This window comes from Oncorhynchus masou, chromosome 30 (assembly GCF_036934945.1).
Source record: "Oncorhynchus masou masou isolate Uvic2021 chromosome 30, UVic_Omas_1.1, whole genome shotgun sequence".
Lineage (NCBI taxonomy): Eukaryota > Metazoa > Chordata > Actinopteri > Salmoniformes > Salmonidae > Oncorhynchus > Oncorhynchus masou.
In genome coordinates this window covers 8630174-8650026 of record NC_088241.1, presented here as the reverse complement: position 1 = coordinate 8650026, position 19853 = coordinate 8630174, and the positions used below count along the sequence as shown (strand labels likewise).

Sequence of the window (19853 nt, the reverse complement as noted above, 5' to 3'; positions counted from 1 at the left end):
GACTAAGTTCAGGGCAGGGTGCTGGACGGAGGCCGGCTGGTAACTGACTAAGTTCAGGGCAGGGTGCTGGACGGAGGCCGGCTGGTAACAGTGACTAAGTTCAGGGCAGGGTGCTGGACGGAGGCCTGCTGGTAACAGTGACTAAGTTCAGGGCAGGGTGCTGGGCGGAGGCCGGCTGGTGGTGACTATTTAACAGTTGGATGGCCTGGAGATAGAAGCTGCTTTTCAGTCTGTACTTTCTCCACCTTCTAGAGTTAATTAAATGGCTACCCGGACTTTCTGCTTTTCATCCCCTATCTACATGTACATATTACCTCAGTCAATCACCTAACCAAACATACATGTATATATTAACTCAATCAATCACCTAACCAAACATACATGTACATATTAACTCAATCAATACCTAACCAAACCTATATCTACATATTAACTCAATCAATACCTAACCAAACATACATGTACATATTTGTAATTGTCACAGTGGAAACAACATCCTCTATGTACTTCCTGATGAACTCAGTCATCGAGTCAGTGTATACTGCAATACATATCCCAGTCTGCGTGATCAAAACAATCTTGAAGCATAGATTCCCATTGGTCAGACCAATGTTGAACAGTCCTTATCACGGGTACTTCCTCTTTAAGTTTCTGCTTATAGGAGGGAAGGAGCCGAATGCAGGCGTAATCTGATTTGCCGAAGGGAGGGCGGGGGAGGGCCTTGTAGCCATCCCGGAAGGGGGAGTAGCGATGGTCAAGAGTGCTCGATGAGCGAGTAGCACAGGAGATGTGTTGATAAAACTTCGGTAGCGTTTTCCTACAATTTCCAGTAAATGCAGCCTCAGGACATGCGGTTTCCAGTTTGCACAAAGACAGTATGTGTGAGGGTGGCACAGGTGTGAGCTGGCATTCTGCCACTCTTCAGGTTGTATTGTACCAGACAGCCAGTCTGTACCACCTCCGGAAGCTGTGGTGTAGGGGTGCCCTGTGGCATCTACATCCGGGACAGGCCACACACACACACGCACGCACGCACGCACGCACGCCGCACGCACGCACGCACGCACACACACACACACACACACACACACACACACACACACAGAGATACACGTACACACACAGATACACACACACGCACACACACACAGATACACACACACACACACACAGATACACACACACACACAGATACACACAAACCCTAATCTTACACACACAGCCACCAACCATATGAAAACAACCCAGGCAGACACCCCATTAGAACAACAGCTGTAATGTGACCCTTGATAAGGTCGGAGGATGTTTGAATCAAAATGGATGGCTGCTCGATATCATCTCTTTCAACAATAGATCATCAGAATCAACCACAAGTCATGACTGAAGGGACTTATGATAGAGACTGGTTGACAGAAGCCTCTTTTAGTCTGCTGGCCTGTTCTAAGGTTACTTTAATTGGTTCCTGCCAGTATCATTGTCTCTTGCTAGGGAATAGTCTTCTGTTATTATGTCCATTAAAGAGCCTAGTTTAGAATACACTGAGGACAGTAATGACTACTAGTGAAATCAGTGAGAAACAGAATCTCTTATGTTTAAGTTTAAACTGATTTGTTCAGTGTCTTGTGACAACAGTATGCTGGATGGAAGTGCCTCAGTTGGTTTCAGATGAACCTCTAGTTGACTATGTGCTGTCCCTGTATCTCTCACTACAGCTCAGCACCAGGAGGTTTAAGATGAACTTCTAGTTGACTATGTGCTGTCCCTGTATCTCTCACCACAGCTCAGCACCAGGAGGTTTAAGATGAACTTCTAGTTGACTATGTGCTGTCCCTGTATCTCTCACCACAGCTCAGCGCCAGGAGGTTTAAGATGAACTTCTAGTTGACTATATGCTGTCCCTGTATCTCTCACCACAGCTCAGCGCCAGGAGGTTTAAGATGAACTTCTAGTTGACTATGTGCTGTCCCTGTATCTCTCACCACAGCTCAGCGCCAGGAGGTTTAAGATGAACCTCTAGTTGACTATGTGCTGTCCCTGTATCTCTCACCACAGCTCAGCACCAGGAGGTTTAAGATGAACTTCTAGTTGACTATGTGCTGTCTCTGTATCTCTCACTACAGCTCAGCACCAGGAGGTTTAAGATGAACTTCTAGTTGACTATGTGCTGTCCCTGTATCTCTCACCACAGCTCAGCGCCAGGAGGTTTAAGATGAACTTCTAGTTGACTATATGCTGTCCCTGTATCTCTCACCACAGCTCAGCACCAGGAGGTTTAAGATGAACTTCTAGTTGACTATGTGCTGTCCCTGTATCTCTCACCACAGCTCAGCGCCAGGAGGTTTAAGATGAACCTCTAGTTGACTATGTGCTGTCCCTGTATCTCTCACCACAGCTCAGCGCCAGGAGGTTTAAGATGAACTTCTAGTTGACTATGTGCTGTCCCTGTATCTCTCACCACAGTTCAGCGCCAGGAGGTTTAAGATGAACTTCTAGTTGACTATGTGCTGTCCCTGTATCTCTCACCACAGCTCAGCGCCAGGAGGTTTAAGATGAACTTCTAGTTGACTATGTGCTGTCCCTGTATCTCTCACCACAGCTCAGCGCCAGGAGGTTTAGAATCTAGACAGACAAACTTTTGGGGTTTAGACGTCCCACATAGTTTAGGAGTGACAGTCGGTCAGACACCCTCTCCATCGAGACATTAAAACAACACAGACCTCCCTGATGGCACAGGAGATTTATCAACCTATATGTTTACCCCTCCCAGCCCCTCCTCCTCTCTAACTCCACCTCCTCCCCAGCGCCTCCTCCTCCCCAACTCCTCCTTATACCCTCACTCCCAAAGCTGACCTGGCCTGTATATCTGCCTTTTATCCGTCTTCCTCTTCTCCTTCAAATTTAGACAGCATAACCCACCTCCCTCATTCCCTCCTATATCCCATCTACTGCTCCCCTCCCACTGGACCCCAATGTTGGGCGGCTTTATCCCCCACCCTCCTACCCACCCCTCTCTCCCGCTTTCTCCCTCCCTAAAACCCTCCATCTCTCTCCCCCTCTCCATCCATCCCATCTCATCCCTCCGTCTCTTTGGCTCTCCTCTCTTTCATCTTAGTTCATGGGTAAATGTCAGATCTCTTCATTAGCATCGGATACATATCAATGTGTTCCCCCAAAGGTCACCACTTAGTTTGACATCACAGCAATACATTCCCTGAGGCTGATATCTGCTCAATATTCAGGATCTTTGAATGAGAAAGTAGTCGGCCCAACGAACATATTTCCACTTTTCCGTGTTGTTCTTTGTTCGTCTCTGCCTGTATCAGTGGCTAGTTTCCTGTCTCTGTTATATTAAGCTTGTAACCATGTAGTTTCACTTCTTTTTCCACATCCCTCTCTTTCCTCAATTCTCTCTCTGTCTGTCTCTCTGTCTGTCTGTCTCTCTGTGGCTCCCTTTGTAAGCTAGCGTGTTTGTGTGTGTCTGCGTGTGTGTTTGTGTGTGTGTGCCAGCAGCTGTTGTTCCTGAGCTGCACCTGTTCTTGTCTCATCACGGTAGTGTTGATGGACGCCAGATCTTACAAAGACCCACCCTGACACTGGCAGCCTGACCCACTCCACCACGCACGCACGCACGCACACACACACACGCACGCACGCACGCACGCACGCACGCACGCACGCACGCACGCACGCACGCACGCACGCACGCACGCACGCACTCACACACACACACACACACACACACACACACACACACACACACACACACACACACACACACACACACACACACACACACACACACACACACACACACACACACACACACACACACACACACACACACACACACACACACACACACACACACACTGAGAGCCCACATAGCCCACCAGGCTTCATATGCACTCTGCTATTCCACATATGAGCGTGAATAGAGTCGGCTGGTTGATATGCAGGACAGGATACTACAGTTGACACTAGTGCTACTAGTATTGTTCCACAGGCATTTTTGTGGTACATTTTCTGCAAATAGTAGAATAATGATAGATAAATAGTTGAGTTATTTTCAGAGTGAATTCCCATCACAGTGAGTATCTCTCTGGTCTCTATTGGGGTTTGACTGTTTACTGTGTCAGTCTAAATGTCACGGGGAACACTGACACACCCCTGTCATAGACATCCCATAATGATGACCCCCATGGGTCAGTAACACCATCACCATGGCGATAGTTTCCATCATAACAACAGAGCGTGGCGATCATTGCAGTAATGGTCCTGCTGCTTTGTGAAATCATTTCTCCTACACTAAAATATATACTACCTGAGGTTGAGGTGCTGACATTTCAATGTGATTTGTGTGTGTGTGTGTGTCTCAATGATATGTGTGTGTGTGGATCATTGAGGTTGTGAGACAGTGTTTGTTTTGCCAAACCTATGGCAAAGCACAACATAACTAATCATGTTAGTGTCAAGGACTGACTGACATGCACACACACACATGCACACGCACACACACACACACACATACACATACACATACACACACACACGCACACATACACACATACACCACAAACAAACACACACACACACACATTGACCTTCCTCTCTTCTCCATTTCACATTGCTCTTTGGTTGTTTAGCTGTGTCCACTTCATCAGGGGTTTTCATACACAGCCAGTCAGAATTACTGTGCTCCAAGCACGCAAATTGGAGCAAGGGAGGGTCGGAGTATGAGTTCAAATCAAAGTATGCGAAACGGCGCACGGAGGGAGGGCACTTCTCTAATGTGTATTCCGTTTGTACAAATTTTGAAGCATGCATCGATGCAAGCTTCAATGGAAAGTATGTAATGAAATATGACGCAACCATTAAAAAATGATGCAATCAATGGTGGCCATTATTTCAGCTGAATCGAGAAAAAATACACTCGGAATGAAATGTTCCCTTTTTACATCTCATATGTTGCCTGACTACAATATTTTTTCTTGATATGTTAATAAATAAATGCTGTGTTAATTTTGGCATGTTTCCCTGCCTACGTATCAATAACACAGTAGAAAAAAAGGGAGTCTATATACATTGTGTGCAAAAGGCATGAGGAGGTAGGAGAATAATTACAATTTTGCAGATTAACACTGTGGTGATAAATGATCAGATGGTCATGTACAGGTAGAGATATTGGTGTGCAAAAGAGCAGAAAAGTAAATAAATAAAAACAGTATGGGGATGAGGTAGGTAAAAATGGGTGGGCTATTTACCGATAGACTATGTACAGCTGCAGCGATCGGTTAGCTGCTCAGATAGCAGATGTTTGAAGTTGGTGAGGGAGATAAAAGTCTCCAACTTCAGCAATTTTTGCAATTTGTTCCAGTCACAGGCAGCAGAGAACTGGAACGAAAGGCGGCCAAATGAGGTGTTGGCTTTAGGGATGATATAAGTCAATAGGGCTAACTGGCTAGCTACTACTGTTAGCTAGCCAGATAGCCACAAATAATTGTTAGCTGGCTACAGAAGAAGAATTGACATCCACTTTGCAAAACATTATTTTTTGCCTGTTAAACTATCTAGTTAGCTACATTATTACTATTCACATATAGCTAGCTTATAGTTATGAACTAAAATGTTTGCTTTGTGTGTATCTTGTTTAGTCTCTATTGTTGCCATTGTTCTGGCTGGAAGAAGGTTCCGTGAATGGAGAGGTGCAGGGTGAGGTAATACAGTAGGGGGACTGTGAGTACTTCTCAAATGTCATGTTTTATGTGTCCTCCACACTCTCGTCCTCACAAGACCGTACTCAAGAGAGCGTCCTCAGAGAATGCTCTCAGAGCATGAGAGTGTGGGGCACGGTAATGTGCATATTGAGAAACACCCTGTATGTTATACGCTCTATATGACACATCCGTATGGGATGCCAGTTTGACTGAACCATTAGGATTTAGCTGTTCTCTCCCACCAACACTTTAATGTATATATTAATACCTAAATGTGTATCACACACATCATGAATCATCCTGCTGTATCGTATCGCTACAGTGCCCATCGACTGATTCTACATTTGGTTGTTACAGCCTGAATTCAAAAACATGTATTAAATAAAACTACATCTCACCATCTACACACAATACCCCATAATGACAGTGAAAACATGTATTAAATAAAACTACATCTCACCATCTACACACAATACCCCATAATGACAGTGAAAACATGTTTTTACATATTTTTCAAACTTCAGTGAAAATGAAATACAGAAATATCTAATTTCCATAAGTATTCACACCCCTGAGTCAATATTTTGTTGAAGAACCTTTGGCAGCGATTACAGCTGTGTCTTTTGGGGTAAGTCTCTAAGACCTTTGCACACCTGGAATGTACAATATTTGTACATTATACTTTTAAAAACTATTCACACGCTGTCGAGTTGGTTGTTGATCATTGCTAGACAGCCATTTTCAAGTCTTGCCGTAGGTCTTCAAGCCGATTTAAGTCAAAACATAACTAGTCACTCAGGAACATTCGCTGTTGTCTTGGTAAGCAACTCCAGTGTATATTTGGGCCTTGTGTTTTAGGTTATTGTCCTGCTGAAAGGTGAATTTGTCTTCCCGTGTCTGGTGGAAAGCAGCCTGAACCAGGTTTTCCTCTAGGATTTTGCCTGTGCTTAGCGCTATTCTGTTTCTTTTTATCCTAAAAAACTTCTGTAGTCCTTGCTGATGACAAGCATACCCATAATATGATGTAGCCTACACCACGCTTGAAAATATGAAGAGTGGTACTCAGTGATGTGTTGTGTTGGATTTGCCTCAAACATAGTGCTTTTGTATTCAGGACAAAAAGTTAATTTCTTTGAATGTTTTGCAGTATTACAAACATGATGCATGTTTTAGAATATTTTTATTTTGTACAGGCTTGTTTCTTCTCACTCTGTCATTTAGGTTAGTATTGTGGAGTAACTACAATGTCGTTGATCCATCCTCAGTTTTATCATATCTCTGTAACTGTTTTAAAATCCCCATTGGCCTCATGGTGAAATCCCTGAGCAGTTTCCTTCCTCTCTGGCAACTGAGTTACCGGTTGCATTGATACACATTCCAAAGTGAAATGAATAACTTCACCATGCTCAAAGGGATATTCAGCATCTGCTTTTTTTTATTTGTACACATCTAATAATCGGTGCCCTTCTTTGCGAGGCATTGAAAAGTTCCCTGGTCTTTGTGGTTGAATCTGTGTTTGAAATGCATTACTCGATGAAAGGACCTTACAGATAATTGTATATGTGGGGTACAGATATGGGGTAGTCATTCAAAAATCATATTATCCACTAATATTGAAAGAGGAATGAGTACATGCAACTTATTATGCGATTTGTTAAGCACATGTTTACTCCTGGTTTGCCATAACAAAGGGGTTGAATACTTATTGACTCAAGACATTTCAGCTCCAATTTTTTTATTAATTTCTGAAATGTTCTCGAAACAAAATTATTTTTTGCCATTATGAGTTATTGTGCGTAGATCAGTGACACAAAATCTCAATTGAATGAATTTTCAATTCAGGATGTAACACAACAAAATTACAAAAAGTGGGACAGACAGGAATGCCACATTAACAGTTATCAGTGAGTAGATCCATTTTGGAGCCAATGAGAGAGAGAGGCCTTATGAATAGTGAGTGAGAAACACATGCAGGCACACTCATACACACATTCACACATAGGGAGAGATCGTAGAGACAGGATGCCCTGTGGGTGTTCAGATGCTGTTTGAGAGAGAGGGATGAAAGCAGGAAAGTCCGAGCAGTAGGCAGACAGGGGGAATGAAAAACTCAGTTTGATGTCCAGAATACGACAGTAGGTATGGAAACAACAAGGGAACGAGAGAGAAATAAAAAGAAACAAGAGAAGAAAAGAAAGTGTTGAGGAGGGGATCCTGCTGGTTCCTTCGTAATGAGGGGCTCCCGCTCTTGATGTGTGTGCGGCGTGTGTGCGTGTGTGTTGGTGTGTTTGTGTGTGTGTGCATGTGTGTGCGTAAGCCAGTGCTATGTTAGTCAGATGTACTGTTAACTGAATAACACAGTATGTATTAGGGGCTGTACCATGGAAAGCTTAAAACACTAAGCTCAATTGTGCTCCTGTACCATTTTGCATCATTTAACTCAGGGATTTGTGTTATCAATGTGACTTCCAGTGTGGGCCTATGTCTTTGTGGCAGCTCTACTCTAGTTGTTCTAGCACCACTCGTGTAGCTTATGTTGCTCATCAATACTGCATGCTTTGTATGTGTGTGTGTGTGTGTGTGTGTGTGTGTGTGTGTGTGTGCTCCATGTCAGTCAGTGTGTCTGTGGGCCACAGTCAGAGCGTCTAGTTCCCATCTGCCACCACACCACACACACACTTTCTCTTTGTCTTCTGTAAATCGGATTATCTACCCCACGTCAGTTAATGGGACCCCCATGCAGTTAACCCCCCCACTTCCCCTCCCACACATTCACCCCACTCACTCACACAGACAGACCCCACTCCCCTCACACACACACTAAAAAACACCCACGCACGACCCTCGCCCTCCAAAACACACACACACACACACACACACACACACACACACACACACACACACACACACACACACACACACACACACACACACACTCTTTTGAGCTCCTGCTGTGGGATCAGATTGGTTCAAGGAGTCACTAATTACTCCATAATTGCCTCTCTGTCTGCCCAGCTGCCTCATGGGTAAAACACAAGGGTTAAGTTACATTGATCAGACCGGACTGTATTTGACCTGTTAGGGAGAGAGAACCACTGGGTACAGACGTCAGTTCAACAATCTAGTTTTGATTTACATTTGGTTGAGTTGTCAACTAACATGAATTCAACGTGAAATCAACAACATATGTCACCCTGTCATTGGATTTAGGTGAAACATTGAAATAAAGAAAAATATCCCTTATATCAATGACTTTTTGAAAATCCAATCAGTTTTCCACATTGATTCAAAGTCATCAAATATATATATATATGTTGTTGCTAAAATGAAGTGGAAACAGTGTTCAACCAGTTTTTGTCCAGTGGGAAGGAGAGGTGATAGGGATGGGGGGACTTGGGGGTGGGGTTGAAGGCCATAAAGACAGAGAGTAAAGAGAGAAGAGAGACAGGAGAGAGGAAGAGACCAACAGGCATGCTGGCTAGGTGTGACAGTCCCAAGCCCACATTGACACTACCTGTGTATTCTTCCCATGACAATCAATCCCACTCTTCTAGACACTAATAGCTACTGAAGAGCATAGCGTAAGGGTTCCTGACATATTTAATTCATGTGCTCATTCATTCTCTCTCACTTCGTCAGGAGCGTTGTTGGTGTTGGCTCATACGTATAGCGTTATTTTAGTCTACTTCTCCCTTCAAACCCTTGTCATAGCATGAGACCAGGGTTGCCAAATAAGTTTTTATCTACTTCTACACTTTTCAGCCAACAACATACCACTTCAGACAGGGTCACGCTTCCCAGTTAGACATGCAGAGAGAGTGGGAGAGAGAGGGGGAGGGGGGAGTGAGAGAGAGAGAGAGGTAGGGGAGCGAGAGAGAGGGGGGTGAGAGAGAGAGGTAGGGGAGTGAGAGAGAGGTAGGGGAGTGAGAGAGAGAGAGGTAGGGGAGTGAGAGAGAGAGAGGTAGGGGAGTGAGAGAGAGGGAGGTAGGGGAGTGAGAGAGAGGTAGGGGAGAGAAAGAGAGAGGGGGGGAGTGAGAGAGAGAGAGGTAGGGGAGTGGGAGAGAGAGAGGTAGGGGAGAGAGAGGGGGGGGGACTGTACACAGCAGCAGAATACCTGACCACTGTGACTGACCCAAAATTAAGGAAAGCTTTGACTATGTACAGACTCAGCGAGCATAGCCTTGCTATTGAGAAAGGCCGCCGTAGGCAGACATGGCTCTCAAGAGAAGACAGGCTATGTGCTCACTGCCCACAAAATGAGGTGGAAACTGAGCTGCACTTCTTAACCTCCTGCCCAATGTATGACCATATTAGAGAGACATATTTCCCTCAGATTACACAGATCCACAAAGAATTCGAAAACAAATCCAATTTTGAAAAACTCCCATATCTACTGGGTGAAATTCCACAGTGTGCCATCAGAGCAGCAAGATTTGTGACCTGTTGCCACGAGAAAAGGGCAACCAGTGAAGAACACGCACCATTGTAAATACAACCCATATCTATGCTTATTTATTTTATCTTGTGTCCTTTACCATTTGCACATTGTAAAAACACTGTATATATATATAATACGACATTTGTAATGTCTTTATTGTTTTGAAACTTCTGTATGTGTGATGTCTACTGTTAATTTTTATTGTTTATTTCACATGTTTCCCATGCCAATAAAGCCCCTTGAATTGAATTGAATTGAGAGAGAGGTAGGGGAGCGAGAGAGAGGGAGGTAGGGGAGTGAGAGAGAGGTAGGGGAGAGAAAGAGAGAGGGGGGAGTGAGAGAGAGAGGTAGGGGAGCGAGAGAGAGGGGGGAGTGAGAGAGAGAGAGGTAGGGGAGTGAGAGGGAGGGAGGTAGGGGAGTGAGAGAGAGGGAGGTAGGGGAGTGAGAGAGAGGGAGGTTGGGGAGTGATAGAGAGGGAGGTAGGGGAGTGAGAGAGAGGGAGGTAGGGGAGAGAGAGAGAGGTAGGGGAGTGAGAGAGAGGGAGGTAGGGGAGTGAGAGAGAGGTAGGGGAGAGAGAGAGGGGGGGTGAGAGAAAGAGAGAGGTAGGGGAGCGAGAGAGAGGGGGGAGTGAGAGAGAGAGGTAGGGGAGTGAGAGAGAGGGAGGTAGGGGAGTGATAGAGAGGGAGGTAGGGGAGTGAGAGAGAGAGGGAGAGGAGTGAGAGAGAGGGAGGTAGGGGAGTGAGAGAGAGGGAGGGAGGTAGGGGAGTGAGAGAGAGGGAGGGAGGTAGGGGAGTGAGAGAGAGAGGGAGGGAGGTAGGGGAGTGAGAGAGAGGGAGGGAGGTAGGGGAGTGATAGAGAGAGGGAGGTAGGGGAGTGATAGAGAGGGAGGGAGGTAGGGGAGTAAGAGAGAGGGAGGTAGGGGAGTGAGAGAGAGGGAGGTAGGGGAGTGAGAGAGAGGGAGGTAGGGGAGTGAGAGAGGGAGGTAGGGGAGCGAGAGAGAGGGAGTTAGGGGAGCGAGAGAGAGGGAGGTAGGGGAGTGAGAGAGAGGGAGGTAGGGGAGTGAGAGAGAGGGAGGGAGGTAGGGGAGTGAGAGAGGGGAGGGAGGTAGGGAGGTAGGGGAGTGAGAGAGAGGGAGGTAGGGGAGTGAGAGAGAGGGAGGTAGGGGAGTGAGAGAGAGCGAGGTAGGGGAGTGAGAGAGAGGGAGGTAGGGGAGTGAGAGAGAGGGAGGTAGGGGAGTGAGAGAGAGGGAGGTAGGGGAGTGAGAGAGATGGAGGTAGGGGAGCGAGAGAGAGAAAGAGGGGGAGGGAGGGGAGTGAGAGAGAGAAAGAGGGGAGCGAGAGAGAGGGAGGTAGGGGAGCGAGAGAGAAAGAGATCTCATCTGAGAATTTATAAAATGGATTGACCACTGACCTCTATCTGATGTGGGTCACATTGGGTCTTGGTGTCTGACCCTGGAGGAATCTCTCACCCACACAATGTTTTTTTTCTTTATGTTATGTCGTATTTGTGCATCTCTGAGTGATATTTTATCCATTCCAGTGGTTATTTCTGGTTCTGGGTGATTTTTCCTTTAATTTGAACTCCTCTCTCTGTCTCTCTAAAGCACCAACATCATCCTTTCATCCCCAACTCTCTCCTTATTACCACTACCAAACAGGAGCCATATTCCCAACACTCCACCCACACACCCAACTAGCTCTTCCCACAGGCTAATACTTATATGAATTGAAAATAGTATGCCCAAATCTGGTCCTGTCCAAGTTCACTGCACACTACACAACATCAGCAGTGTGCATGCAGTATTTATCTCTCTAGTGAATTCTCTCTTTTTACACACACACACACACACACACACACACACACACACACACACACACACACACACACACACACACACACACACACACACACACACACACACACACACAGATCATGTTTCATACTGTATATCCACTCTCTGTATGTGAAAACATTTTCCTCCACTGTATGTGAACACGCGTTCCTCCACTCTCTGTATGTGAACACGCGTTCCTCCACTCTCTGTATGTGAACACGCGTTCCTCCACTCTCTGTATGTGAACACGCGTTCCTCCAGTCTCTGTATGTGAAGACGCGTTCCTCCACTCTCTGTATGTGAAGACGCGTTCCTCCACTCTCTGTATGTGAACACGCGTTCCTCCACTCTCTGTATGTGAACACGCGTTCCTCCACTCTCTGTATGTGAAGACGCGTTCCTCCACTCTCTGTATGTGAAGACGTTTTCCTCCACTCTCTGTATGTGAAGACGTTTTCCTCCACTCTGTATGTGAAGACGTTTTCCTCCACTCTCTGTATGTGAAGACGTTTTCCTCCACTCTCTGTATGTGAAGACGTTTTCCTCCACTCTCTGTATGTGAAGACATTTTCCTCCACTCTGTATGTGAAGACGTTTTCCTCCACTCTCTGTATGTGAAGACGTTTTCCTCCACTCTGTATGTGAAGACGTTTTCCTCCACTCTCTGTATGTGAAGACATTTTCCTCCACTCTGTATGTGAAGACGTTTTCCTCCACTCTCTGTATGTGAAGACGTTTTCCTCCACTCTCTGTATGTGAACACGCGTTCCTCCAGTCTCTGTATGTGAAGACGCGTTCCTCCACTCTCTGTATGTGAAGACGCGTTCCTCCACTCTCTGTATGTGAACACGCGTTCCTCCACTCTCTGTATGTGAACACGCGTTCCTCCACTCTCTGTATGTGAAGACGCGTTCCTCCACTCTCTGTATGTGAAGACGTTTTCCTCCACTCTCTGTATGTGAAGACGTTTTCCTCCACTCTGTATGTGAAGACGTTTTCCTCCACTCTCTGTATGTGAAGACGTTTTCCTCCACTCTCTGTATGTGAAGACGTTTTCCTCCACTCTCTGTATGTGAAGACATTTTCCTCCACTCTGTATGTGAAGACGTTTTCCTCCACTCTCTGTATGTGAAGACGTTTTCCTCCACTCTGTATGTGAAGACGTTTTCCTCCACTCTCTGTATGTGAAGACATTTTCCTCCACTCTGTATGTGAAGACGTTTTCCTCCACTCTCTGTATGTGAAGACGTTTTCCTCCACTCTGTATGTGAAGACGTTTTCCTCCACTCTCTGTATGTGAAGACGTTTTCCTCCACTCTGTATGTGAAGACGTTTTCCTCCACTCTCTGTATGTGAAGACATTTTCCTCCACTCTGTATGTGAAGACGTTTTCCTCCACTCTCTGTATGTGAAGACGTTTTCCTCCACTCTCTGTATGTGAAGACGTTTTCCTCCACTCTGTATGTGAAGACGTTTTCCTCCACTCTCTGTATGTGAAGACGTTTTCCTCCACTCTGTATGTGAAGACGTTTTCCTCCACTCTCTGTATGTGAAGACGTTTTCCTCCACTCTGTATGTGAAGACGTTTTCCTCCACTCTCTGTATGTGAAGACATTTTCCTCCACTCTGTATGTGAAGACGTTTTACTCCACTCTCTGTATGTGAAGACGTTTTCCTCCACTCTCTCAGTGGAGAAGCCCATTCCCACTCAGGAGACTGAAAAGATTTAGCATGGGTCCTCAGAGCAACCTGACTGGTTGCATCACTGCCTGGTATGACAAATGCTCAGCCTCCGACCGCAAGGCACTACAAAGAGTAGTGCGTACGGCCCAGAACATTACTGGGGCCAAGCTTCCTTCTATCCAGGACCTCTATACCAGGCGGTGTTGGAGGAAGGCCCTAAAATTACCAAAGACTCCAGCCACCCTAGTCATCGACTGTTCTCTCTGTTACCGCACGGCAAGCGGTACCGAAGCGTCAAGTCTAGGTCCAAAAGGCTTCTTAACAGCTTCTACACCCAAGCCATAAGACTCCTGAACAGCTAATCAGATGGCTATCTGCCTCGATGTTGCAGCTGTAGAATCCTTTGAGGATCTCAGGACCCATGCCAAATCTTTTTAGCTTCCTGAGGGGGAATAGGCTTTGTCGTGCCCTCATCATGACTGTCTTGGTGTTTGAACAAATCTAGTTTGTGGTTGATGTGGACACCAAGGAACTTGAAGTTCTTAATCTGCTCCACTACAGACCCGTCGATGAGAATGGGGGCGTGCTCGGTCCTCCTTTTCCTGTAGTCCACAATCATCTCCTTAGTCTTGGTTACGTTGAGGGATAGGTTGTTATTCTGGCACCACCCGGCCAGGTCTCTGACCTCCTCCCTATAGGCTGTCTTGTCATTGTCGGTCAGGCCTAACACTGTTGTGTCGTCTGCAAACTTAATGATGATGTTGGAGTCGTGCCTGGCCATGCAGTTGTGGGTAAACAGGGAGTACAGGAAGGGACTGACACGCACTCCTGGGGAGCTCCAGTGTTGAGGATCAGCGTGGAAGATGTGTTGCTACCTACCCTCACCACCTGGGCCCGTCAGGAAGTCCAGGATCCAGTTGCAGAGGGAGGTGTTTAGTCCCAGGATCCTTAGCTTAGTGATGAGCTTTGAGGGTACTATGGTGTTGAACGCTGAGCTGTAGTCAATGAGTAGCATTCTCACATAAGTGTTTGTTTTGTCCAGGTGGGATAGGGCAGTGTGGAGTACAATAGAGATTGCATCACCCATGGATCTGTTTGGGCGGTATGGAGTGAGTCTAGGGTTTCTGGGATAATGATGTTGATGTGAGCCATGACCAGTCTTTCAAAGCACTTCATGGCAACGGACGTGAGTGCTACAGGCCTGTCGTCATTTAGGCAGGTTGCCTTTGTGTTCTTGGGAACAGGGACTATGGTGGTCTGGTTGAAACATGTTGGTATTACAGACTCAATCAGGGACATGATGAAAATGTCAGTGAAGACACCTGCCAGTTGGTCAGCACATGACCGGAACACACGTCCTGGTAATCCGTCTGATCCTGCTGCCTTGTGTATGTTGACCTGTTTAAAGGTCTTACTCATTTACATACATTTACATTTAAGTCATTTAGCAGACGCTCTTATCCAGAGCGACTTACAAATTGGTGAATTCACCTTCTGACATCCAGTGGAACAGCCACTTTACAATAGTGCATCTAAATAATTTAAGGGGGGGGGTGAGAAGGATTACTTATCCTATCCTAGGTATTCCTTGAAGAGGTGGGGTTTCAGGTGTCTCCGGAAGGTGGTGATTGACTCCGCTGTCCTGGCGTCGTGAGGGAGTTTGTTCCACCATTGGGGGGCCAGAGCAGCGAACAGTTTTGACTGGGCTGAGCGGGAACTGTACTTCCTCAGTGGTAGGGAGGCGAGCAGGCCAGAGGTGGATGAACGCAGTGCCCTTGTTTGGGTGTAGGGCCTGATCAGAGCCTGGAGGTACTGCGGTGCCGTTCCCCTCACAGCTCCGTAGGCAAGCACCATGGTCTTGTAGCGGATGCGAGCTTCAACTGGAAGCCAGTGGAGAGAGCGGAGGAGCGGGGTGACGTGAGAGAACTTGGGAAGGTTGAACACCAGACGGGCTGCGGCGTTCTGGATGAGTTGTAGGGGTTTAATGGCACAGGCAGGGAGCCCAGCCAACAGCGAGTTGCAGTAATCCAGACGGGAGATGACAAGTGCCTGGATTAGGACCTGCGCCGCTTCCTGTGTGAGGCAGGGTCGTACTCTGCGGATGTTGTAGAGCATGAACCTACAGGAACGGGCCACCGCCATGATGTTGGTTGAGAACGACAGGGTGTTGTCCAGGATCACGCCAAGGTTCTTAGCGCTCTGGGAGGAGGACACAATGGAGTTGTCAACCGTGATGGCGAGATCATGGAACGGGCAGTCCTTCCCCGGGAGGAAGAGCAGTTCCGTCTTGCCGAGGTTCAGCTTGAGGTGGTGATCCGTCATCCACACTGATATGTCTGCCAGACATGCAGAGATGCGATTCGCCACCTGGTCATCAGAAGGGGGAAAGGAGAAGATTAATTGTGTGTCGTCTGCATAGCAATGATAGGAGAGACCATGTGAGGTTATGACAGAGCCAAGTGACTTGGTGTATAGCGAGAATAGGAGAGGGCCTAGAACAGAGCCCTGGGGGACACCAGTGGTGAGAGCGCGCCACCTGGTAGGAGCGACCTGTCAGGTAGGACGCAATCCAAGCGTGGGCCGCACCGGAGATGCCCAACTCGGAGAGGGTGGAGAGGAGGATCTGATGGTTCACAGTATCGAAGGCAGCCGATAGGTCTAGAAGGATGAGAGCAGAGGAGAGAGAGTTAGCTTTAGCAGTGCGGAGCGCCTCCGTGATACAGAGAAGAGCAGTCTCAGTTGAATGACTAGACTTGAAACCTGACTGATTTGGATCAAGAAGGTCATTCTGAGAGAGATAGCGGGAGAGCTGGCCAAGGACGGCACGTTCAAGAGTTTTGGAGAGAAAAGAAAGAAGGGATACTGGTCTGTAGTTGTTGACATCGGAGGGATCGAGTGTAGGTTTCTTCAGAAGGGGTGCAACTCTCGCTCTCTTGAAGACGGACGGGACGTAGCCAGCGGTCAGGGATGAGTTGATGAGCGAGGTGAGGTAAGGGAGAAGGTCTCCGGAAATGGTCTGGAGAAGAGAGGAGGGGATAGGGTCAAGCGGGCAGGTTGTTGGGTGGCCGGCCGTCACAAGAAGCGAGATTTCATCTGGAGAGAGAGGGGAGAAAGAGGTCAGAGCACAGGGTAGGGCAGTGTGAGCAGAACCAGCGGTGTCGTTTGACTTAGCAAACGAGGATCGGATGTCGTCGACCTTCTTTTCAAAATGGTTGACGAAGTCATCTGCAGAGAGGGAGGAGGGGGGGAGGGGGAGGAGGATTCAGGAGGGAGGAGAAGGTGGCAAAGAGCTTCCTAGGGTTAGTGGCAGATGCTTGGAATTTAGAGTGGAAGAAAGTGGCTTTAGCAGCAGAGACAGAGGAGGAAAATGTAGAGAGGAGGGAGTGAAAGGATGCCAGGTCCGCAGGGAGGCGAGTTTTCCTCCATTTCCGCTCGGCTGCCCGGAGCACTGTTCTGTGAGCTCGCAATGAGTCGTCGAGCCACGGAGCGGGAGGGGAGGACCGAGCCGGCCTGGAGGATAGGGGACATAGAGAGTCAAAGGATGCAGAAAGGGAAGAGAGGAGGGTTGAGGAGGCAGAATCAGGAGATAGGTTGGAGAAGGTATGAGCAGAGGGAAGAGATGATAGGATGGAAGAGGAGAGAGTAGCGGGGGAGAGAGAGCGAAGGTTGGGACGGCGCGATACCATCCGAGTAGGGGCAGTGTGGGAAGTGTTGGATGAGAGCAAGAGGGAAAAGGATACAAGGTAGTGGTCGGAGACTTGGAGGGGAGTTGCAATGAGGTTAGTGGAAGAACAGCATCTAGTGAAGATGAGGTCGAGCGTATTGCCTGCCTTGTGAGTAGGGGGGAAGGTGAGAGGGTGAGGTCAAAAGAGGAGAGGAGTGGAAAGAAGGAGGCAGAGAGGAATGAGTCAAAGGTAGACGTGGGGAGGTTAAAGTCGCCCAGGACTGTGAGAGGTGAGCCGTCCTCAGCCGTCACGTCGGCTACGGTGAGCGTGATCACACAGTCGTCTGGAACAGCTGATGCTCTCATGCATGCCTCAGTGTTGCTTGCCTCGAAGCGAGCATAGAAGTGATTTAGCTCGTTTGGTAGGCTCGTGTCACTGGGCAGCTCGCGGCGGTGCTTCCCTTTGTAGTCTGTAATAGTTTCCAAGCCCTGCCACATCTGACGAGTGTCGGAGCCGGTGTAGAATGATTCAATCTTAGCCCTGTATTGACACTTTTCCTGTTTGATGGTTAGTCGCAGGGCATAGCAGGATTTCTTGTAAGCTTCCGTGTTAGAGTCTCGCACCTTTAAAGAGGCAGCTCTACCCTTTAGCTCATTGCGAATATTGCCTGTAATCCATGGCTTTTGGTTGGGGTATGTACGTACAGTCACCGTGGGGACGACGTCCTCGATGCACTTATTGATAAAGCCAGTGACTGATGTGGTGTACTCCTCAATGCCATCGGAAGAATCCCGGAACATGTTCCAGTCTATGATAGCAAAACATTCTTGTAGTTTAGCATCTTCTTGATCTGACCACTTTTTTATAGACCGAGTCACTGGTGCTTCCTGCTTTAATTTTTGCTTGTAAGCAGGAATCAGAAGGATAGAGTTGTGGTCAGATTTACCAAATGGAGGGCGAGGGAGAGCTTTGTACACGTCTCTGTGTGGTGTGGATTACAGGGACACTACAGCGTAGGGTCAACTGATGTAAGGCTGTCAGTGTGTGTGGGACACTACAGTGTAGGGTTAACTGAATAGAGGCTGTCAGTGTGTGTGACATTACAGCGTAGGGTTAACTGACTAGAGGCTGTCAGTGTGTGTGGGACACTACAGCGTAGGGTTAACTGATGTAAGGCTGTCAGTGTGTGTGGGGCACTACAGCGTAGGGTTAACTGAATAGAGGCTGTCAGTGTGTGTGGGACACTACAGCGTAGGGTTAACTGATGTAATGCTGTCAGTGTGTGTGGGACACTACAGTGTAGGGTTAACTGACTAGAGGCTGTCAGTGTGTGTGGGACACTACAGCGTAGGGTTAACTGACTAGAGGCTGTCAGTGTGTGTGGGACACTATAGCGTAGGGTTAACTGATGTAAGGCTGTCAGTGTGTGTGGGACACTACAGCGTAGGGTTAACTGACTAGAGGCTGTCAGTGTGTGTGGGACACTACAGTGTAGGGTTAACTGACTAGAGGCTGTCAGTGTGTGTGACATTACAGCGTAGGGTTAACTGACTAGAGGCTGTCAGTGTGTGTGGGACACTACAGCGTAGGGTTAACTGATGTAAGGCTGTCAGTGTGTGTGGGGCACTACAGCGTAGGGTTAACTGAATAGAGGCTGTCAGTGTGTGTGGGACACTACAGCGTAGGGTTAACTGATGTAATGCTGTCAGTGTGTGTGGGACACTACAGTGTAGGGTTAACTGACTAGAGGCTGTCAGTGTGTGTGGGACACTACAGCGTAGGGTTAACTGACTAGAGGCTGTCAGTGTGTGTGGGACACTATAGCGTAGGGTTAACTGATGTAAGGCTGTCAGTGTGTGTGGGACACTACAGCGTAGGGTTAACTGATGTAAGGCTGTCAGTGTGTGTGGGACACTACAGCGTAGGGTTAACTGACTAGAGGCTGTCAGTGTGTGTGGGACACTATAGCGTAGGGTTAACTGATGTAAGGCTGTCAGTGTGTGTGGGACACTACAGCGTAGGGTTAACTGATGTAAGGCTGTCAGTGTGTGTGGGACACTACAGCGTAGGGTTAACTGACTAGAGGCTGTCAGTGTGTGTGGGACACTATAGCGTAGGGTTAACTGATGTAAGGCTGTCAGTGTGTGTGGGACACTACAGCGTAGGGTTAACTGACTAGAGGCTGTCAGTGTGTGTGGGGCACTACAGCGTAGGGTTAACTGACTAGAGGCTGTCAGTGTGTGTGGGACACTACAGCGTAGGGTTAACTGACTAGAGGCTGTCAGTGTGTGTGGGACACTACAGCGTAGGGTTAACTGATGTAAGGCTGTCAGTGTGTGGGACACTACAGCGTAGGGTCAACTGACTAGAGGCTGTCAGTGTGTGTGAGACACTAAAGCATAGGGTTAACTGACTAGAGGCTGTCAGTGTGTTTTGGGACACTACAGCGTAGGGTTAACTGATGTAAGGCTGTCAGTGTGTGTGGGACACTACAGCGTAGGGTTAACTGACTAGAGGCT

General features: G+C 47.5%; 2 protein-coding genes across 2 annotated transcripts in view; one reads left to right on the top strand and one right to left on the bottom strand.

Annotated features, from left to right (window-relative positions):
• Positions 1–19853, top strand: part of LOC135521989 (basal cell adhesion molecule-like) — a 111285-nt gene that overhangs the window by 51484 nt on the left and 39948 nt on the right. The window lies entirely within an intron of this gene.
• On the bottom strand, positions 15242–17699 carry LOC135522979 (uncharacterized). Its single transcript, XM_064949719.1, has 3 exons — positions 17590–17699; positions 16206–16320; positions 15242–16036 (listed from the first exon to the last, which is right to left on the bottom strand). Exons 1-3 carry the CDS (start codon positions 17697–17699, stop codon positions 15242–15244), a joined length of 1020 nt encoding a protein of 339 aa, XP_064805791.1.

Bases quoted from the DNA above. Each gene is read 5' to 3' on its own strand.
- LOC135522979 (XM_064949719.1), bottom strand. From the start codon at position 17,699: ATGAGAGCATCAGCTGTTCCAGACGACTGTGTGATCACGCTCACCGTA. The intron at 16,321-17,589 runs GTCTACCTTTGA...TCTAGACCTATC, and splicing joins GGCGACTTTAACCTCCCCAC to GGCTGCCTTCGATACTGTGA. The intron at 16,037-16,205 runs GTGGCGCGCTCT...TCTGATGACCAG, and splicing joins TGACAGGTCGCTCCTACCAG to GTGGCGAATCGCATCTCTGC.